The 23,523-nt window shown below is 36.9% G+C and overlaps 1 protein-coding gene and 1 long non-coding RNA gene across 3 annotated transcripts in view; one reads left to right on the top strand and one right to left on the bottom strand.

Annotated features, from left to right (window-relative positions):
* LOC116463141 (uncharacterized) overlaps positions 1–1,650 on the bottom strand; it is a 34,757-nt gene extending 33,107 nt beyond the window's left edge. The window contains exon 1 of the long non-coding RNA XR_004246596.2: positions 1,570–1,650. This is a non-coding gene — a long non-coding RNA (uncharacterized LOC116463141). The remainder of the gene's footprint in view (positions 1–1,569) is intronic.
* Positions 727–23,523, top strand: part of LOC116463139 (syntaxin-binding protein 5) — a 185,724-nt gene continuing 162,927 nt past the window's right edge. The window contains exons 1-2 of one of the 2 annotated variants that reach the window (XM_032146104.2): positions 727–1,726; positions 2,999–3,096. In XM_032146104.2, the coding sequence (XP_032001995.1) occupies positions 1,571–1,726; positions 2,999–3,096 (254 nt within the window). In that variant the 5' untranslated portion in view covers positions 727–1,570. The remainder of the gene's footprint in view (positions 1,727–2,998; positions 3,097–23,523) is intronic. The other variant, XM_032146103.2, reaches the window with a different exon arrangement.

Here is a 23,523-nt window from a genome sequence, read left to right as displayed (position 1 = left end):
TTCATCCTATCCCCCTTTCCCCGTTCAAGAGTGAAGCTCCCAGGGGATTACTGAGTGGCTCATCAGCGTCAGGACGGATTGAAAGTTCTGAAAAAGAGTGGCAGCGCGGCGTTTCCTGCCACCCGCGCTCCTCCCCGGCGAGCGGCTGGGTGCGGGGTAGTGTCATCGGCCGGGGCTGACACCGGCCCTGGAGCCGTTCCCCGCTGGCAGCCTCTTCCATCCCAGCAGCTACCTGCTAAGGCCAGACACGTTCCACCAACAGTAACAGCTGCAGGAAAAAGAACTCGTTTTTTCCCGTCTAGGTTTCTCTCCTTTTCCTAGTGCCTAAGTCCATCATCCTCCTGCCACTGACATATCGTTGTCTAGACGCTCTTTTTCAAAACTCGAATCCAATCAAACGAAAACAAAGCCCGTCAATAAAGCAAGAACAATAATACTGCAGCCAGCGGCCAGGAGCGTGCACCCCATTAACGGGGAGAAAGCATCAAGCCCTGCTGTAATGACTGAATTGGAAAGAAAGGTTTCCTGCTGCTTGTTAGTCGTCAACATTTTTACTATGCCAGCTGCAAGAGAAGCAGCTGCATACTCTGGCAACTCGACTGGGGTGGGAGAAATTTAGCCAGCGTCTGGGATTTTCGCAGAAGATAATTTAAGCCCCAGCTTCGCTCCGGCTGGGGGGTTGGGGGCCTGCAGGGCCAGGGTGGGGGAACGGGGCTGCGGCGCGCATGCGCAGGTCCCACAGCCCGGCTCCGGGGAGGCCCTTCTGCCGCCACCGCCGCGGCCCGCGCTGTAACCGCGGCTGCCGCTGCTGCTCGGGGTGGGCGTTGGTGCCGTGTGCCGAGGCGCCCTGTCAGGCGAGGGGGAGCGGCTGGGCGGGGAGAGCCGACGGCCGCGGCGGCGCCTGAGGAACGCAGCCGGGCTCGAGAGCGGCGAGGGCGGGCCGGTCCAGCGGCGGAGGAGCGAGGCGGAGCGAGGCAGGCGGCGCGGGGACCCACCCCAGGCGCCTTGTGTGCGAGGCCGGGCGGGCAGCGGTGGGGAGGCCGAGCGGCGGCCGCGGACAGAGAGCCGGCGACCCCCGGCAGGAGGAGAAGGAGCCGGAGGACGCGCCAAGGGACTGCGGGGCCGGGGCGGGCGAGCAGCGGCGCGGCCGCGGGCCATGGACGCAGCAGCGACGGTGGGGGCGAGCCAGGGCGGCGGCGCGGCGCAGAGTTCGCCCGCGGCCAGGTGAGGCTGAGCTGAGCGGGCTCGGGCGCCGCCGCCACTGTTGCTGCTGCCGGGCCGCGGAGCGAGGAGGCGGCGGCGGCTGAAGCGGCGCCACAGCAGCCGCGCCAAGCAGCGGCGGCCTCAGAGGAAGAGGGGTCGCCGCCCAGGGTTCTTGGGGCCGCCGCTCTTGTCGTCGCAGTATTTCCTGTTCGGATTATCTTTTGCTTACCCACAGCTGCCTCCTTGCCCTCACACTCCCACTCCTCCGTTTCCGCGGTCGAAGCTGCCCTCGGCCCCGGGTAGTCTCCCCCGCCCGGGGACCCCCTGTGCCTCCCCTCCCGGGCTGCGGGGGAGCCCCTCCGATACCATGAGGAAATTCAACATCAGGAAGGTGCTGGACGGCCTGACCGCCGGCTCGTCGTCGGCGTCGCAGCAGCAGCAGCAACAGCAGCAGCATCCGCCTGGGAACCGGGAGCCGGAGATCCAGGAAACGCTCCAGTCCGAGCACTTTCAGCTCTGCAAGGTGAACTGAGCGCGCAGCCCCGCGACGCCGTCATTGAAAAATTGGGGTTGTTTTAAGGGGGCTACTCGGGCTTTACATGGGAATGCAAGGGAAGAGAACGCCAATAATAATAATAACTCTAATAAAAGGCTCGCTCCTCCCCTGGCAAACGTTTCTTCTGGGTTATTTTGGAGATTGATACCTTACTCCTTTTCGTTGATTTTTCTCTTTCCCCTTTGCACATGCAGCAATCAGTTCAAGGTTGCTTCAAACTATTATCCGACTTTTAATTCGTATTCTGACACTGCCAGTAATAACCTGGAAGCTTTTATATTCAAGCGTTTTAATGTGATTCACCAACTTCGAAGTTTCCTTTGGAAACGGTGTCTAATGAATGTTGTTTATCAAAAAGCCAAACCTGTTCTACCACGCCTTTGCTCATCACTTTTCCCTTAAAATGTGGTGTGAAGTGGCTTGAGATATGAAATCACAGGGTTCTTTTTATCATTATGTTTGTTAAAAAGTACCGAGATTTTTGCCTGTTAATGGCACGATAATTGCCATAGCGTTCTGTAATTCAGAAAGAATGATGCAGCGAATTAACTCACCAGCTGCTTAATGAGAAACACAAACTTGCCTCGGTTTTCATACCTGTCTTTCTCATAAATAGCCATGTATTTGTATGTCAGAGTTTCTTAAAAGTGTGCATATATATATATAGGTCTAATGCCCTAAAATGATTATGGCCTTAATAGTAAATTGCAAAAATACATGTTGTACTCATCTTCGTTCTGTTACAAGTGTAAAATGTTGGGATAGAGGTTTGATTATTGCTCTACTGAATTCTTGACTAAAGTAATTATATGACAGCTTTTCCTTAGAAGTACTTGCGTTAGCATCCAAATAAAGTAATGATGAAATGAATACTGCCAAAATAAAGTATGAATTGCATTTAATGGGTTTACAGAATTTTGGACCATTGCAAACTTTAGTCATCTGTTGTCGGATGTAATAGTATAGAATATTAATAAAATATTTTCTTCTATGGAATACCAGTATTATGGAAAAGCGAAATTAAAGTATATCACTGGACTAGATTTTTGTTTGTTTCAGATTCTATGTGAATAACTTTGTTAATGTAGGTTTCACTTATTTTTTCAAAAGCAGTAAGTGCATGTGTATGTGTTTTGCATCAGTGGTAGTGGTTCTAAATTCTAACGCCTCTATTGACTTTTCTATTTTAAAATTTCGCTTGCTGCCTTGGTTGCTGTGATGTCACTTGCCCATCCCTAGACTGTTCGCCATGGATTTCCCTATCAACCCTCAGCCCTGGCCTTTGATCCTGTACAGAAGATCCTGGCAGTGGGAACTCAGACTGGTGCTTTAAGGCTGTATCCTTTCTTTAAGTTTTTTAACTTCTGCTTTGTTTTCCCCAGTCCTTCTGTGTTGCTGATTAGTTCCAAAGAAAATTTTATTTTCCCGTTGGTGTGATCAGATATATACTATGAGAAATCATGTGTTGGCTTTTCCCTTGATTATAATTCAGCTTATATACTGCTGTGATGTTTCTCAGCTCTTAGTTTATAGTAGCTAAACATATATCTAAATAGAGGTCTAAAGTTTTGTTATAATAACTCTTTTATTTGTAAGGAGATAGAAGTTTCTAAGGAAAAATATATCTGCTTATATACTATGGGTCTGATGAATGGGGTATGTTAAGGATGAGGTTTAAAGACAATTACTTTTAAAAATAGTATGCATGGTAGATATTGAACTTATGACCTATTCTAATAAATTAGAGATTGGATTTCAGTCTGAATTTGGTTGTTTTTGGCATGTCCGTGTAGAAAAACAATTAGCAGAAGATAAGTGTAGCAAATTAATTTTCTATGAATAGTTATAAATGGTTAATATTTCTACCAGTTTTTAGAGCATTTTCTTGAAAAACGCATGGGGATAAATTTTTTCTCTTGATATATTTTTTCTCTCACAGTCTACATTTGTTATGTATTTGTAAAAACTGTTAGGTTACTATACATTAAACTACTAGTATAGAAATAATTACTTTTCCTGGTTATGTATGAACTATAGTAGTTTTATCAAGCATTTTTTTCAAATACTTCAAAAGATTTTTTTCAAGATAATTTTTTAGTGAGAACAGTACAGACGACTCACTTTCTATTTTTATATTGAAATGTGTTTTCTTTTACTGTGACTTTGAAACATACTTAACCTAAATATATTCTTATTTTTAAACTTAAGATTTGAATTCATCCATCTGTAGGATATTTACCTCCTACATATTAATGAGTAACATGTTGGTGATAAATAGAAAAAATAAATCACTTAGATGATCTCAATAGACATTACTATTGTCAAAAAAAAAAAAAAAAGAAAGAAATATAGGCTAGGGGAGGAGCTTTACCCCTTTACATTTTAGATTTTTCTGGTTCCTGAGAAGGAGCAAGGGAACCTGCATTTGAGTTAAACACGTGCCAGGCATTTTACTTACATTTTAAAGTCATTATTTCAAAGAAGTTCTATGTGATACATATAAAGATATATATATATATGTAAAGATAATACCTCAAGTTTTATTTGTGACTTAATGTGCTCTCTTCAAAATGCTAATAGAAGTTTTAGGATGGACTATTGAACTGTGTTACTAAGTGAAATCTAGTATACATAGTAAATACTAAGCAGTCATACCTTTATAAATGACAAAATCTGACCAGGCTAGATCTGAATCTGTTAATTTCTGATACAGTGTGTCTGAAGTACTCTTGCCCAAATATCTAGATAGTTATGACCAGAATATTTTTTGGCTTCAATTGTTAGATATTTTTATTCCTGAACTCAATGATCAAGACCATCTAGTTTAGGGTTGTTGTGTGAAGATGGGAATGAAGTTATTTCGTCAGTGTGGGCCCTGAGTGTTCAGCAAAACTCTGTAGTGATGAGACTAGTACAGCGTTGGATCTAGATGCATTCTTTGGAACTGAAAGCAGTTTCTTTTTTTTTTCCCAACAAAGAATTTCATAACTGGACTAGAAGAAGGAAAGTAAAGTTGAATTAAATCAGCTATTTTTCCATTATTTTGCTTTTCTGTAAAATGAGTTTAGGTTTTATTGTTTTCCCAGTGTGGTCTCGACATTCTTTTGGTAAATAACCTTTTTTCCTTGTAACAGCCAATCTAGCCCTTTTATAATTTAGTATAATTACAAGTGAGTACCACCAGCAAGGCTGATTTTATGAAACCAGATTCTTAGACACTTTTACCCTAATGCATTTGAGTAATTAGCAAGTTGGCACAAAAGGTGTAAAGTGTTAGGCCTAGTGCTAATTGCCAATTAAAATCAAGGATCAGGTGGCTAAAATTGTCACTTGTATATAACTTTTGGTATACTTTTTATAGTTAAATATTATGTGAATAAAAGTGAACCTGTAATTATAGTTGGCAGTTATACTCTAAAGTTTTTTTAGAACCTCCTTACTAAGAATGAAGTATGGAAAACTATTTATTAAATTACTTTCTACTTTGCCTTTTTATGAGATTTCTATGAACATTCCAGAGTGATAAATTGGCTTGCTTGCCAGTAATACCACCTAGTCATTCCTTCTGTTGGGTTTAAGTAGCAGATGAGCTTATGAGCTTTATTTATTATGGTTCTGATTTATAGAAAATGACTAAGCCCTTTTTATTTTATCTCATTTTCCATATATGTGCTTTCAGGTATATGTTAGTGTCTCTTTCTTTGTTGTTTTTGAAACTGGACGCCTAAATTCCAAATCTCCACATTTGGTTAACATGCAGATTTACTACAAATGTGTATATTTTGACTTGGATCTTTTGTATATTTTCCTATTGTAATTGGTTTCTTTTGATCCTTTATTCTCTTCTTATATTAGACTCTTGTAGTCTGTAACACAGTTATCCTAAAAGGTATCATTACAACAGAAAATAGACTTGTAGATAAAGTATTTTCCTTGCAGATTGAAAAGTAGGCGATGTTTTCAGAAGTAAAATTAGGCTATTACAATTCCAAATGTGTATGTAATTTGACTGATGAATATCTTCCTAAATGTTAGAAGACTGTACTAAATTGATTTATCTACTCTGGGTTAAAACCAAAAAACCAAACAAGAAAGATATATCTGATAGCTAATGTTTGTAGACAAGGATTAGTGAAAAATCTTAATCCTTTAATAATACATAACAAATAATGAGGCAAAATAAATTAAATGTATTTACTACATTAATGTATAGCAAATGACATATGATATAAATATGCTGAATGCTAAACCTTCTTGGCTTCTGGAGAGAATATGAGATTGAAGAATGAAGGTATTTTTAATAATGTTATTGTCTTTATCTAGACTTCTGATTTACTACTAAAATTTCAAATTGCTTCATACTTTAATGTAATCATGGGTTACCCTGATTTTATTTTTAAAGTAAATTTTTTTTCCAAACACAATGAGGTCATTTTATATATGAATATTTCAAGGACTGAGCAGAAAAATGGAATTTCAGGTTTACTGAACTTGTGTAAAAATTTGAGGTTTAAAAATGAATTGTCAAATTATTATCGAAGAACCTCATTCATTGTCTTCTTGACTGGTGGAAAATACAGTGAAATAGACAATCTCTGTTTGGTGAGGCATGGATTGTCTTTTATAATGCAGAGTAATGTTGCTGGAGACAGGCTTACAAAATGATTTTTTTACCTTAGAGTTGATTTAACAAGCACTTGAGTGTCAGACAACATTAGATTATAAATTGTGGCCTGAATTCTGGTTCTTCTCTTTCCACTAAATAATTACATGTCCTTGAATTAGGTTTTTTTTTTTCTTTACTATAAAAATGAAGGTGCAGTATTAAATGATTTCTTCAAGGAAAAATTTTATGATTTCAAGTAGTTATGTATTCTAGAGGAGTAATACAAAAGAAATGAAAATGTGGTCCTTCCTTTCAAAAAGTTTCCAGTTCTAACCGAAGGACTGGAACTAAATAAGCAATTGAAATTTGAGAATTATTTGGGGCTCTACTTACATTACACAAAGTCAGGTTACATGTAAATTTGTTGCATTTGATGAACGTTTTTATACATTGGTAGATAAGGATTCAGAATGACAGGGAGGAAGGAGTGGGAAAATTATTCTAGGCAAGGAAAACAGTATGGGCAAAAGCATGGAAAAGGGAATTATGCGAGTTTGGAGGAATACTAATGAGGCTGGTTGGAATAATTGAGTTAGCAGGAGAAATAAGGAGGCTGTTGAGGGTCTTGAATTCTAACCTGAGGTATCTGCATGATGTTCAGTTAGGAATCATAGTTACGTAATAGGAGATGCTGACAGGAAGAAAGCGTGATTTTTTAGCATGATTAGTGGGGTAGTGGTATCATAGATGAAAAGAATGGACCAAGTGAACTTCACAGAAAATTATTAATCCATATAAGTAGTAAAGTGAATCCAAAACAGGGTTGGCAGAATGGGAATTGGAGAAGGGCTTGACTTGTTTGTATAAAATCTTAGGGAGTAACTAAAGATGATAAAGTTTTGCAAGTAAAGTAATGAGGCAATTACAAGCAAAGTGAAAAACTTGGCAAAGAAGTGGCAGAGAAATGTTGAGTTTGAAATTATGTTATTTTTAACTTTTATCGTATTATCATTCTGACAGAGTAGCCTAGACTTCTTATTTTAATGTGAGAATTTGATATACTTTCACTGTTTTGTTTTGGTTTTTTTTGGCTAGTCCATGGTGATTTCCAGAATTTTGTTATTGAATTTATATTTAAGGTCATTAGTAGCTGTTTGGCATTGTCCATTTATTTTCTGTCAGTGTTTCTCAAAGTGGTAGCTTTTTGGGCAGGATAATTCTGTGAGTTTGTCCAGCACATTGCAGGATATTTAATATCCCCGTCTCCCACCTACTAAATGCCCACGTTGCCTCCCCTGTCAATGTGGCAACCCAGACCCTCCTACACGCTTCCAGGTGCCCCTGGTTGAGAACCACTGCATTTAGCCCAAGTTCTTCACCAGTTAAATAAGAATAATAACCCTACCTAGCTTGTGAAGTTATTGTCACGATTAAATCTAATAAAATGTGTGTGTGTAGCTTTTACGATCATGAAGGAATATTGTGGATACATGATTATTACATTATTATAATACGTGATTATTATTAATATGAGAGTTTTTCTGTGGCTTTAATTTTCGGGTCCTTCATTTCTATCAGCGAATACTGAGTGGCAACTGTGTAGGAAGGCCTTCAATTCATTTATTTTTGTAGCTAATACAAACTTTGAGGAAAAGATACTGAAAAGCCTTGTTCTTTTCTTTGAGTTTGTTTTTAAAATGGTTGTGTTCAGCTGGGCACAGAGGCTCACGCCTGTAATCCCAGCACTTTGGGAGGCCAAGGCAGGCGGGTCACGAGGTCAGGAGTTTGAGAACAGCCTGACCAACATGGTGAAACCCATCTCTACTAAAAACACAAAAATTAGCCTGGTGTGGTGGTGCGCGCCTATAATCCCAGCTACTCAGGAGGCTGAGGCAGGAGAATCGCTTGAACCCGGGAGACAGAGGTTGCAGTGAGCCAAGATTGCGTCACCGTACTCCAGCCTGGGCAACAGAGCAAGACTCCGTGTCAAAAAAAAAAAAAAAAAAAATGGTTGTGTTCTTCTCAACCACAAGTTTTCAAAATTGCTACTTAGATGTAATAATAATGTATGTGAAAGTTTCTCACATATGGTAAATGCTAAATGCTAAATTGATTAATGACTTTCTGTACTGTACTTATAAGATAGCATTAGAATATTTTGACTTGCTACTTACTTTTATTCTATAAAACATAATTATACCGGCTGGGCGCGGTGGCTCACGCTTGTAATCCCAGCACTTTGGGAGGCCGAGGCGGGCAGACCACGAGGTCAGGAGATCGAGACCATGGTGAAACCTCGTCTCTACTAAAAATACAAAAAATTAGCCGGGCGTGGTGGTGGGCGCCTGTAGTCCCAGCTACTCGGAGAGGCTGAGGCAGGAGAATGGCGTGAACCCGGGAGGCAGAGCTTGCAGTGAGCCGAGATTGCACCGCTGCACTCCAGCCTGGGCGACAGAGCGAGACTCCGTCTCAAAAAAAAAAAAATAAATAAATAAATAAATAAACCATAATTATACCATGGAAAAAAATGGAAATGATTTTCATTTGAAATAGTTAAAAGTAAAATAATTAGTTTAGAATTTAGCCAGTGTTTTTTGTTTGTTTGTTTTGATTCGGGGTCTTACTCTGTTACCCTGGCATGCAGTGGCAGGATTATAGCTCACTTCAACCTCCACCTTCTAGGCTCAAGCAATCCTCCTACCTTGACCTACCAAGTATTTGTGACCACAGGTGTGTGCCACCACTATTTTGTTTTATTTTTGGTGGAGACAGAGTTTCACCATATTGTCCAGGCGGGTCTTGAACTCCTGAGTTCAACCTCCCAAACCGCTGAAATTACAGGCATTAGCCACCACGCCAGATTTTTATCCACTCTTCTCCCTCCCCATCATTTTTGTTCATAGCCACTTTCCTCCTCTTCCATCCTTTTTGTTCATGGAAGAGTTCTGGTCATTTGGAATTGTAGTTGTGCAGGAGAAACAAGGAGCTTGAAATACTCAGCTCATATCTCAACTCTTAGCTCCTCATTCAAGAGGACATTGCATAAAAGGAAGAATGAGTGCTGTATCAGCTATAAATTGTGATTCTTAGCATGGACTACCGCAGCAGGAGGAATAGGCACATTTATTTCAGTACAACCAGAAATGGAATCTGCTTGGAAACAGTTTATTTTGCAATGGATTTCTTGTGGAGGGAAACAAATGTGATAGAAACCATGGAATTGAAAAGAATATGTTAACTGTTGGAGAATCAAGTCCGTGCTTTGTAAGCCTTTCTGCTTTAAGTAAGATGAGTTTTTATCTCTGTTGGATATTCTCTTTGTTTTCTGTTTGGTTTTCAGTATGATTCATTTGAAATTACAACCTAACTTTGCCATCCTAAAGGAAAAAGTAAAGGCATTTTGGAAGAATTACCTTATTAGGAGATTCTTCCAATAATCTTCACACTTACTTTGTATAAGTGAACTAAAATCTCTGTGCTTCAGTTTCCTTTCTTGTAAAATGGGGAAATTGGGATGTGTTATTTCCAAGAATCCTTCCAACTTTTGGACCTTAGTATTTCTTTTTCTGTGGGGGATTTAGGAATTCTTTGGACTGTGTTCCTGTAAAGGGATCTTCTGGTTGATTGCTCTGAGTTCCTGTTAAAGAGAATGAAGTATTAGACTCTATACCATTGTGGCTCCCTCAGCTTTGTGTCCATTGACTACATTCATAATCCAAGTCAGTAGAAGCACAAGTATAAACCTTTGTTTACACTTTGTTTACAGAAAGGACCAGGAAAGAGCATGTGAATGAACTAACACAAATGTCTTTCCTTGAAACAGTAGCTCACATTGAATACTAAGATGGTGGATTGTAGCATTTTCTGTGTATAACAGATAAGGTCTCATTATGAAATAGGAAACCAGGCCATTTTTTTAATACCAGTAACAAAATTTACCTTCTTTCTTGGTTGTTAAATGTCAGGATGTAAAATTAAAATAAATTAACTTAACCAAGAATATTGAGTTCCTAATCACATGATCTTAAAAATCTTTAGAGATTTATTATAGAGACTATCTTCCTTGAATTGCTAGTATGTAATTTGAGTACTAAATTTGGTAATTGTATTGTATAACTTGGAGTAATAATTGTTGGGCATGTACATGTAAGTAACTGGACTATAGGCTTGATTATCACTAAAGAAAAGATAAGCTTAATTGTTGGATCAATTTGACTTTACCTTTACGCACTGGAAGAGGCAATTACTTACAAGAAGAATTTTTTTTTTTTTTTGAGATAGGTTTTCGTTCTGAAATACAGTGGCACAATCACAGCTCACTGCAGCCTAGACCTCCCAGGCTCAAACAATCTTCCTGCCTCAGCTTGCCAAGTAGTTGGGACACAGATGTGAGCCACCTCACCTGGCTCACATAATTTTTTATGTGTGTGTGTGTGTGTGTGTGTGTGTGCATATGTATATATGTATTTCTTTTTTCTTTTTCTTTTTTTTCTTTTTTGCAAAGATGGGGTCGTACTATGTTGCTGAGGCTGGTCTCCTGGGCTCAAGCTGGGATTAAAGATATGAGCTACTATGCCGAGCTACAATAAGAAAATTAATAATTAGGATATCAGTAGTGTAGCAGTAATAATTAGTAATAATCAGAATGTGTATTTGTTTTCGATGTTTAAATGAAAGTTTCCTGACCTGATTTGCTGTATTAGCATTATCAGAAGGTATACTTGGTATTTTGGGATGGCAGATAAGGAAATAGTTTTTTGGTTTGACCTAAACAGATGTTTATCTGTTTAAGAGTATAACAGATTGATATAAAGAAAAGGGCATTTCACTATTAATACCTTTTAGTTTTGGATTTGAATTAAGATAGATTTTAAACATAATATAGTTCTACAAAAGTTCTTGGGAAGCAAAACAAAGTGATTACTGACTTGATTTTTATGAAATAAACTAAGAGTTCATGAAACTATAATAATAAAAAACTGCCAAAAGGTACTTGATACATTTCTCTTCCCTTAGTCATATGCAGCACACATTATTCTAAGGAGAAGTTACGGTGCTTTCTAATTTAATTACTCAGACTTCCTGTAGAGACATTCAGGTTTCTATACAATACAATTATTTTGCACTTTAATTTGAACACATTTCTGATTTTTATTAGCAGCAATAAAAATAAGGACTTTTTCATGATCTTCTGTATATCTGTATTATCATTTTTAATATTTCTGAATAATTTAAGTATATTGCCATCATCTGCTTTCAGATTTAGCAATTCTAGTTGGTGGGTTTAATCTCTTATTTTCCTCATATTAACTTTTAAATAAATTTTGGACACTAGCTCTGTTTACCGTGTAACTTATCTTTTTTCTTTTGGCCATGAGTGGAAGGTAAGCTGAGGTGAAGGAGGTAGGGGTAAGAATTGTTGAGACAGTTTACTGCTTACTAGTCAGTGTTCCACAATGGCCATGTGTTTAGTGATTCCTTAAGTCTGGAATAAACTTTTCTCTGTTTAAATAATTCTTATGTTTAAAACCCAGTGTCTTTGTGATACATGTTTTGGTTTGATTCCATCCCCACTTCCATCCTATTCAGCAATCTTTTTCTTAGTTGAGCCTTTAAAATTTTGATTTCTATATTGCCATTTCTTTATTATAAGTAATATGTGACATTAAATGTCTAAAAATAGACCTTTTAGAAATTATAGCTGTAATATGGAGTGGCATTTTCTTTTAAAATGAACTATGAAGAATGTTATAGGGTATGAAAAGATACCGTGCAGTCCAAAGTAATGCAAATCAGCAAAATCAGCCAGTATCCTCTCCTTTATCAAGAGTCCAGAAATTAGACAGTAGGAGTGTATAAATTATAAAATCAAGATGAAGGAACATACAGATTCCTAAATGATCAACTTTATGTCCTTCGGTAAGGATCATAGGGTGGATGAGTATGTGTGTGTGTGCAGACATTTAAAGAGCGAACATTTCCTATAAAAGGCTAGATAGCAAATTATGGTAGGCTTTATGGTCTCTGTGACGGCTACTCAATTCTGCTTATATATAGCACAAATGCAACCATAAAGAATATCTGACGAATAAGTATGTGTCAGTAAAACTTTATTTATAAAATCAAGCAGTTGGCTGGATTTGGCCCACAGGTCAAAGTTTTCCAATCTCTGCCTTAGTTTATCAGCCTGACTTGTTTTTAAAGGATATACAGAGAAGAACATTCAGTAAGAAGTACATTTTTATATTTAAATTTCATTAATAGCGCTTGTTACTAGTTGAAATTTAACCTTTTGTCACAAATAAAAGAGTCTGAAAAGAATCAGTAATTTGGTTTTTTTTTTTTTTTTTTTTTTTTTAGGCAAGGCCTGGCTCTGTCACCCAGGTGGAGTATAGTGGTGCTATCTCGGCTCACTACAACCTCTGCCTCCCAGGCTCAAGAGATCCTCCCACCTCAGTCCCCCAAGTAACTGGGACTCCAGGCGCACGCCACCACGCCTGGTTAATTTTTGTATTTTTTTTGGTAGAGATGGGGTTTTCTCATGTTGCCTAGGCTGGTCTTGAACTCGTGAGCTCAAGCCATCCGCCCACCTCAGCCTCCTAGAGTAATTGCATTATAGGCGTGAGCCACTGCGCCTAGTCAAGAATCAGTAATTTTTAATAATACATAGTAATTCTATATATCAAAGTAAATTATTTTTAGGTTTTTTTTTTAAATCTTGTGAGAGGTGTGTTATCTCTGTTGAATTATGATTAGTATAATAAGGTAGCTTAATTAGGCATCCTTTGAGGGTAGTTTAATGATTAGCTCAATTATTGAAGTGTTTAGCTTGACTTCCTAATTTTAATTAAAAATATACTTGCCTTTGTAGCTTTTTCTTAATATCTTTCTTAATATCATATACATATGTGTAGGTACATTTAGATAGATGCCTTTAAAGATAAAAGTGAATGTAAGCATTTTATTAAAATATTGTGACTTTTTTGATGTTACAGATGTTTGTCAGAAATAACTGGGAAAAAACTACCTGAAAAATGAATAATGTATTTTTTAAAAATTCATGGCTGGGCACAGTTGCTCATGTCTGTAATCCCAGCACTTTGGGAGGCTGAGGCAGGAGGATCACTTGAGGTCAGGAGTTCGAGACCAGCCTGACCAACATGGTGAAACCCCGTCTCTACTAAAAATATAAAAATTAGCTGAGCGTGGTGGCAGGTGCCAGTAATCCTAGCAACTCGGGAGGCTGTGGCAGGAGAATCACTTGAACCTGGGAGGCGGAGGTTGCCATGACCTGAGACTGTGCCACTGTACTCCAGCCTGGCCGATAGAGTGAGACTCCGTCTCAAAAACAAGCAAACAAACAAAAATTCATAAGGCTCCTAGAATAAAATTCAGATTCTTGGCCACTTTCTTTAGAATCAGATGTATTACATGCCTCTTGTTGGAAAGAACATACATGGTAATTTAATTGGAAACTGAAATTTTATCTACTTTTTGAAAATATTTTATAGTTGCCCACTGACCACTCTTTGCATTATTTTCCAGTAGCAGTAAATATAGATATAATTTTATTTAGTAAATGAGGCCAATTTTTACTTGATTCCATTTCTCCAACTAGTATTCTTTTGGAAGTATATGTAAAAATATATATGAGACAAATAAATGAAATGATAATATGCTGAGCATATTTCTTTATATTTATTGGAGCTATGATTTTAACGTGAGCATTCACCCAGAAAGGTTTTTAAATAAAAAATAGCTGATAATTTTTGTTTTATATTAATCTTCATTTGAAAAATAAGGTTTGCTTTATACAGCTTGTTATTTGTAAAATATATGACGAGTCCTAGAACTTACATGATCGTTATTGTTAAACAGCAAGTTTTAAACAATTGGAGGGGTTTCAATAATAGTGTTTGGTCTTGTTTTTTATTTTCAAATAAGTGCAGTCTGGAAATTTGAAGCTTTTCCTTGTGAAGTTGTTTGTTGAGTGCTTAATCCTGCTCTTTCTTGAAAGTACATAATCTTTTCTTGTGATGGCGGTACCTCTGCTTTTTCACAGCAGCACTCTGTCAAAGGTGACTATAAATCTGGCGGCATCAGCTGTTGCAGTACTTTCTGCTAGATGGTTTTCCTTTTGTGCATTTGTCTCTTTTTGTCTTTTGAAAAGGAAAAAAAAGTGTTGAAACAGATTTTTCCATCTGTTCAGTCTTTGTACTGTATTTTTCATAATGTGTTGTATTTTTCTTTTAAAATTCACTTAACATACTTGAGAAAAGAACTTAGCCATTAGGCATCCGGGAATGGATGCTGGGATAAAAAGCTGTTTTTACTTATATGTGAGAATTTACATTCTTTCTTGTTCATTTAACCCAGACCGCTATTATTTATGACTACATAGTAAATAGTAGTTTGAGCAAGTGGTTCCTTTAAAAGTATATTTATCTATCAAAAGCCATTCTAAAGAATTGCCTGTGATAATAAATAAAATTCATTTTTGCCTCTTCAAAAACAGTCCTAACTCCAAAACAGTGAATATTAAGAATGATTGTTTTCAACCACTCTAATTTGTTTACAAATAATAAAAAATTTCTTACTAAAAATAATAGTGGAAGGAGGTAACTAGAGGCTTATTCCAACCCAGTGAATACTATAATTATGTATTAGTCTGAATGTTGCAATTACTTTTCTGTTTTGGTGCTTGTTTTATTCACATTAAAACAAAAGCAGTTGACTGACCTAAATTTTCAAATACTGTTGGACATTTGTAAAATGTTAAAATTGTCTTGACTTAAAGTTTTAAATGTTGATGTACACATTTTTCAGGGCTATTCTTAGCATTTTGTTAAATTTTTACTGCAGAAATAGTTCATTTTGTAGTTTTACTTAAATGAGATTAGCAGAATATTAGCATTGAGTAAGCAGTAAAAATTAGTTTTGCCTACTCTTATTATCGTGATGATGTGGCTATCTTCATTTTTAATATATTTTCTAAATAGACTTCATTTTTTAGTGCAGTTTTAGGTTCACAGCAAAAATAAGTGGAAGGTACAGAGATATTATGTATACTCCCTGTCCCAAAACATTCGTAGCCTCCTCCATTATCAGCAGAGTGGTGCATTGAATCTACATTGACACATCATTTTCATCCAAAGTCCATAGTTTATGATAGGGTTCATTCTTTGTACATTTTATATGTTTAGACAAACATAATTACATGTCTTTCATCATTATAGTATCATACAGAATATTCTCACTCTCCAGAGTTTTGTGCTGTTCTTCATGTAGATCTTGTACCTATTTGTTAGATTTATATTTATTTCATTTTTTGGGGTGCTAATATAAATTTCAAATAATTTCAAATTAATTATTTCAAATTCCACTGGTTCTTTTCTGGTATATAAGAAAGCGAATGACTATGTTGCTTTTTTCTTTTTTAGATACAGTCTTGCTCTGTTTCCCAGGCTGGAGTGCAGTGGCACAAACAGCTCACTGCAGCCTCGAGTCCTTCCACATCAGCCTCCTGAGTAACTGGGACCACAGGCACACACCACCACACCCAACTAATTTTTAAATTTGTTGTAGAGACAAGGTCCTGGCATGTCGGCCAGGCTTGTCTTGAACTCCTGGGCTCCAGTGATCTCATCTCCCAAAGTGCTGGGGTTTACAGGCATGAGCCACTGTGCCTGGTGTGAATGAGTTTTGTATGTTAACCTTGCATATCCTGGCCACCTTGCTATAATCACATATTGGTTGCAGGCATTTTTCTATTAATTCTTTCTGATAGCTGCATAGTTGATCATGTTATCAATGAACAAAGAAAGTTTTCTTTCTTTCTTCCTAATCTATCTTGTATACCTTTTATTTCCTTTGCTCATTGCATTAGCTGGTGCTCCCATTACAGTGTTGAAAGGTGTGATAAGAAGGATATCCTTGCCTTGTTTCTGATTGTAGTGGAAAAGTGTGAGTGTTTTGCTATTAAGCGTGTTAGCTGTAGTTTTTATGTAGATGTTCTTTATCAAGTTGAGGAACTTCACCTGTATTCCTAGTTTACTGACAGTGTTTATCTGGAATGAGTGTTGGATTTTCTTCATCAGTTGATATAATCATGTGATTTTTCTTTTTTTAGCCTGTTAATGTAATGGATTACATTAATTGGTTTTCAAATGTTGAACTAGAGTTACATACCTAGTATAAATCCCATTTGGTCATGCTGTGTGATTCTTTTTATACATTATTGAATTCAGTTTGGTAAAAATTTTATTGAGAATTTTGCATCCATCTTCATGAGAGGGATTGATGTTAGTTTTCTTGTAATGCCTTTGGTGTTCACATTAGTGTAATGCTGGGCTCATAAAATGAGTTAGGATATATTTCCTCTGCTTTTATCTTCTGAAAGAGACTAGACACTTGGTATAATTCACCAGTCAAACCATGTGGTCCTGGTACTTTCTGTTTTGGGAATCTATTAATTGATTCAGTTTCTTTAATGTACACAGGCCTATTCAAATTGTCTGTTTCTTCTTGTGTGAGTTTTGGTAGATTGTATCTTTTAAGGAGTTGGTCCATTTCATCTGTGTCATCAAAATTGTGGGCATAGATTTGTTTTTAGTATTCCTTTATTATCCTTTTAACGTCCATGAAATTAAAGTGATGTCTGTCTTTCATTTCTGATGTTAGTAATTTGTGTCCCCTCTTCTTTTTCCTTAGTGTGGCTAGAAGCTTATTGATTTTTTTTTGAAGGAAGCAGCTTTTAGTTTTGTTGATTTTTCTCTTTTGATCTCTTATATTCAGTTTCACTGAATTCTTCCTTAACTGTTATTATTTATTTTCTTCTGTTTACTTTGGATTCAGTTTCCTCTTCTTTTTGTAGTTTCTTAAAGTGGAAGTGATTGATTTTAGCTGTTTCTTCTTTAATGTATATGAATTCAATGCTATAAATTCCCTTTAAGTAGTACTATTTTCTATGTTTCCCATAAATTTTGATAAGTTGTTTTCATTTTTTAGTTCAAAACATTTAAAAAATTATCTCTTAATATCTTTTTTGACCCAAGTATTAATAGAATTGTTTTGTTTAATCTCCACATATTTTGGGATTTTCCAGCTCTCTTTTTGTTACCAATTTCTAGTTTACTTCCATTGTGTTCCAAGAGCTGACATTGTATAGTTTCTATTTTTTTAAATTTTTTGAGGTATATTTTATGGCCCCGAATATATTCTATCTTGGTTAATGTTCCATGTGAGTTTGAGAAGAATGTGTATTTTGCTGTTATTGGATAACGTAGACTATAGATGTCCCTTATATCTAGTTGGTAAAGGGTGGTATTGAGTTCAGCTCTGTTGGCTCTTTTTTTCTGCCTGCTGGATCTGTCCATTTCTGATAGAGGGATGTTAAAGTTTACAACTGTAATAGCGGATTCATATATTTCTCCTTGCAGTTTTATGAGTTTTTGTCTCATATATTTTGACACTCTGTTCTTAGGTGCATGCACCTTAAGGACTGTTGTGCCTTCTTGGAGAATTGACTCTTTTTTCATTTTGTAATGCCCCTCTTTATCTCTGGTAACTTTCCTTGGTCTGAAGTCTGTGTCTGAAATTAATATAGCTACTTTGCTTTCTTTTGATTACTGATAGCATGGCATATCTTTCTTCATCTATTTACTTTTATTCTATACGTGTCTTTAGAGTGAATTTCTTGCAGACAGCGTATAGCTGGGTCTTAGTTTTAGATCCTCTTTGACAATCTGTCTTTTAATTGGTGCATTTAGACCATTGAAGTTTAAAGTGAATGTTGATATACTTCGAATAATACCTACCATATCTGTTACTGTTCTCTATTTGTCGCCCTTGTTTTTGTTTCCCTTTCTTTTTATGCCTCTTGTGGTTTTAATTGAGCGTTTTATATGGTTCCACATTTTCTTTCCTTTCATAGCATATCAGTTTCTTAGCGTATCAGTTGTACTTCTTTTTTTATTTTTTTAAATAGTTGCTCTAGACTATGCAGTATATATTTACAGTTAATCTGGGTCTACTTTGAAAGAACACTATACTGCTTCACAGGTCATATGAGTACCTTATAATAACAAAAAGAAATTGTAATTCTTCACTCTCATCACTGACGTCATCGCTGTCATTCATTTCACCTATATATAAGCATATGTGTTTATATATATAAACATACATAAACTGGATACATTGTTGTTGTTATTATTTTGAACAGACTATTACTACTAGATCAATTAATAGAAAAGTTTTTATTTTTGCCTCTATTTATTTCTCTGATGCTGTCTTCCTTTATGTAGAGCTGAGTTTCTGATCTATGTCATTTTCTTTAAGAAAAAAACAACTTTGACGTTTTCTGCAGAGCAGGTCATTTCGTCAGTTTTTGTTTGAGCAAGTTTTCATTACTCCTTCAGTTTTGAAGGCTAATTTTGCAATGTACAGAATTGCAGTTTTTTTTTTTTTTTAACTTTCTGCACTTTACATGTTTTATTTCTCTCTCTTCTTGCCTGCATGGTGTCTTGTGAGAAGTCAGAAATAATTTTTATCTTTGCACCTCTGTTGGTAAGGTGTTTTTTCCAGTGGCTTCTTTCAAGATTTTTTTTTTAATCTTTGGATTTCTATAATTTGAATATAACATGTCTAGGTGTAGCTTTTTTTGTTGTTGTTGTTGTTAGCATTTATTCTGCTTGGTATTTTCTTAGCTTCTTGAATTTGTGATTGGTATCCGACATTGATTTAGAGGAAATTCGCAGTCATTATTGCTTAAATATTTCTTTCTGTTCCCTCTTCTCCTGGTTTTCCTGTTACATGTACGCGTTTTCTTGCTGTCTCACTGTTCTCAGATATTCTGTTCTGTTTTTTCCAGTCTTTTTTTCTCATTGCTTTTCAATTTTGGACATTTCTGTTGAGGTATCCTCAGGTTAAGAGACTATTTCCTTAGCTGTGTCCAGACTACTATTGAGTCTATCAAAGGCATTCTTTACTTCTGTTAAAGTGTTTTTGGACTCTGGCATTTCTTTTTGACTGGTTCTTAGAATTTCCATCTTTCTGCTTATATTGCCCATCTGTTACTTGGTATTGTATACTTTATCCATTAGAGCCCTTAGCATATAAATCATGGTTGTTTTAAATTCCCAGTCTGATAATTCCAACATTACTGCCATTTTGAAGTCTGAATCTGAGGCTTCCTCCATTTCTTCCAACTGTATTTTTTGCCTTTTAATTTTTTCATGTTATCTGGACATGATGTACTAAGTAAAAGGAACTGCTGCAAATAGGCCTTTGGTAATGGTGTGGGGGGAAGGGAAGTGTGCTATAGTCCTGTCATTAGGTGTCAGTTTTTTAGTGAGTCTGTGCTCTTGGACTGTGAACTTCAGGAGTGCTTCTTAATCTCTTCTTCCCACATTTCCTCCCACTCCCTTTTAGGTGGAATAGGATGGCTAAAGTGGGCTGCCGTTGCGTACTTCTCTTCCTCTTCTTGGAAAGCTTGGGCCCACTGGAGTGAGTGATTTTTCTTCTCTCAGGTTAGTTGGTCTCTGATAAAACCTCAGCAGGTTAGGCTCTGGTAAAAGTGTTATTTCTGAAGGCAGTCCTTTTTGTTAAGAACAGAATATGCTCTTGCATGTTTAAAAATGGTTGCCTTTTCTCTTCCCTCTGCTGGTAGCATGAGGGAATTTTCTCCAATATTCATTGCGAGAACCTGCTCAAGCTTTAGAGGTAAAATTTACAAAGATGTGGGGACATCTCTATGACTGGATTCCCCTGGAGTTTTTGACTTTCTGACTTGTCCATTTTGAGCCTTCAACTATTCCTCAGTTACAGTGCTTGCTTCCCTACCCAGACACTGGTTTTCACAGAGGTTCGTGCTTATGGGTTTCTGCTTTCAGCAAGTTGTGATTCTGTGTATCCACCTGTCTGTCTTTCCAGTTGAGGGGGCAGTGGTTTGTCTTGTGTCTCACTTCTGTTACAGATCTTTAAGAAGAGTTGTTGATTTTCCAGTTTCTTCAGCTTTTTACTTCTTGTTAAGATAAAATGATGATTTCCATGCTCCTTACACACTACACTGGAAAAGAGAAGTTGATATTAATTTTTATTGGTGAAAACATACGTGGTCTTCAAAAAGAGGTTTTAAAACTAACGTTTATCAAGTAGGTGCAGCTATAGAATAGGGGTACTCTAAATCTGTAATTAATCAGTTGGCAAAGGCTTTGGATTGCAAGCACATTCATAGCCCATAATATACAAAATGAAGTGTTCTTCATTATGTTCATCTTTGGTAAAGACTTACTAAACTGTTGTTTTGGGCATATTTCTATTAAGTCAGTCAGAAGCTAATTTAGATGACAGTAGGAAATTATTAAACATTTGGAAAATGAGACCTGGGAGGAGATAGGGAATTCATGATTATTCAGTTAGAAAAAAAGGAAATCTGAGAAGTTATTTAATAGATTATATGTATATAAATAGATTGTTTAGGGAAAGTAATGCTTAATTTTACTTATGTCCACAAGGTTTCCCAGTGTTTCTCAACTATGGCTATACATTAGAATAATTTGTGGAGCTGAAAAAACCAAAATGTACAAACAATGTCCAAACATCCTTGGATTTCTTCTCTAGAGATTCTGATTCAGTGAGTCTGGCAAGGGGCATGACATCTGTAATTTTTTGTTTTAAATCTTTGTGGATGCTTGTGATATAGAGCCAAAATTGAGAAATACTGGTTTAAGTGTTTGACAGGCTGGGTAGCAGTATTCTTAGGCAGATGGTAGAAAAGAAACATGTTAATTACTGAATATAGAGAGGATGTCGTTTTAAAGCAGTCATAACATCTTGAGATCTGTGGTGTAACCATGAGGAAATACACTGCCTTTTTGTTCTGCCACTGCCTTTGGAGACAGGGCTGTGAAACTGTTACATGAAATATTTGGAAAGGAGCTGGAGTTCCAGGTCTTGAGTTATGGTGTTTTTCCTTCCTAGCAGTTTATCACTGGTCAAGAGAAGGAGCAATATAAAAGACCTTGAAGTCTAATTACGGTTGAAAAGTCTATTCTTAAACATGCAGGGCTTGGCCAGGTGCGGTGGCACATGCCTGTAATCTCAGCACTGTGGGAGGCCAGGGCAGGCAGATCATTTGAGGCCAGAAGTTCAAGACCAGCCTGGCCAATATGGTGAAACCCTATCTCTACTAAAAATACAGAAATTTGCCGGGCTTGGTGGTGCATGCCTGTAATCCCAGCAACTGGGAGGCCCAGGCACTAGAATCACTTTCACACCCGGGAGGCAGAGGTTGTAGTGAACTGTGATTGCACCACTGAACTCCAGCCTGGGAGACAGAGTGAGACTGTGTCACCAGATAAATAAAATACAATAAACCAAACTAAACTAAACTAAATTAAGATAAAATAAAAAAATTAAGTTGCAGGTGATCCTCACACGGATTAGGTTAAGAATGCAAATGACGTTTCACAGATGAGAAAACTACAGCACCAGTAGATTGTTTTAGTTATTACAGATCGTTTAATGTATTTTCATTTTTTCCTGGTAACCTGCTACTTACAGAAAGTTTATTATTTTTATCATTAGTAGGATAAATATATCATGTACTGCTGCTTTTATTTATTGACTTTCATTTATCCCCCATAACAGTGTGGATGAAGAAATCAAAGGTTTCTGATGATGCTCAATTTTTTTTAATTGTTTTTATGTTCACACAAAATAAAGGACAGTATTGGTCCTAATCTAAAGCTCACCCTCTTTTCACAAATGCTTCCATCAATATTCTTTGATCCCATTACAGTGGTATTTAGATTTTAACTTTGTTATTGAAAAATAATCACATTATGGTTAAATCTCTTCAAGACTTGGGCCATTAAAAGTAAAAATCGTCTACTGACTTTTTATTCAGAGTAGTAAGGCAATTCAGAGTAGTAACATTTTGAAGGCATATCAAAATACTTAAGATTTAAATTACCCTGTTTGCCGAAAGTATAAAAGAATGTACTGAAAGAAGTGGTAAGAGAGGTTAACCTTCAGTGTTTCTGATGAATTAAAATTGTGCTGTTGGGTTTACCTTTTTTACTGTGGTAAGAAGGAACAGTTTTCCCTTAAATTTTTTTCTTGGTTTAGTAGGAGAATATCTGCTCAAAGAAATTTACTTTCACAGAATATGTAATTAAACATACACTATTACAGGATAATTTATTGTCATTTCCAAATGTAGTTCATAGAAAATATCATGATCCTTATTCTTATCTTTAAACTTTGCAAGATATAAATGTATTTCCAGAAACCTCACAGGATATCACAGTTCTCCAGTTGCTTTCTATTTTATGTGTACTCTAGTCTTCATTCCTACGTTAGAAAATTGAGTATGTCCCTTCTGTAGAGATTAGAATAATGTCATTACTTTTCTTTGCCTTTTTCCTCATTGAAAATAATTGATGAACAGATTCTCTGAAAAGATACCTAATCTTAAAAAATTTAATAATTTATAACGAATATACCAGTTTTGATACTGTCTCATTCTTCATAAAAGTAGAGGTTGTCAGAATATGTGTGTCAGACGTTTTCATAATATACAGTGGTAGTGACAGTAGTGAAAACTTGCCCAGGAGCGATACTCTCAGACTTTATCACTGACTGGGGGCCCATGGCCTGTTTATTTTACTATTTTTTGTTTCTACTTTGCTGACAGTACAAATCCCACAAGGAAGAATAAGCAATAAGAGGAAATATTGTTGTGATTGTAATAACAACCTAAAAAAATCATTGAAGATAAAATGAATGGGCTGGAAATGTAATTTATGGGATTTTAAGGGCTATAATGGATCCTAGAGAAAATCGAGTCCAATTTCCTGATAGTGACAGGATTAGAACATTTTTCCACTGTTGTGTACTTTTTATTGGTTTTCTGAAAAGTGAACTAATCTTACCTAAGAAGGTATGACTGGAGCGGACATGATGGCTCATGCATGTAATCTCAGCATTTTGGGAGGCTTAACTCTGGAAGTTCAAGACCAGCCAAGGAAATATAGCGAGACCTTGGCTCTACCGAAACAAACAAACAAAACAAAAAAGCCAGGCATAGTGGCAAGTGCCTGTAGTCCCAGCTGCTCTGGAGGCTGAGGCAGGAGGATCCCTTGAGCCCAAAAGTTTG

Source organism: Hylobates moloch, unplaced genomic scaffold (genome assembly GCF_009828535.3).
Source record: "Hylobates moloch isolate HMO894 unplaced genomic scaffold, HMol_V3 SCAFFOLD_26, whole genome shotgun sequence".
Lineage (NCBI taxonomy): Eukaryota > Metazoa > Chordata > Mammalia > Primates > Hylobatidae > Hylobates > Hylobates moloch.
The sequence above is the reverse complement of the archived record's forward strand: the minus strand, read 5'-3'. Positions and strand labels throughout refer to the sequence as shown.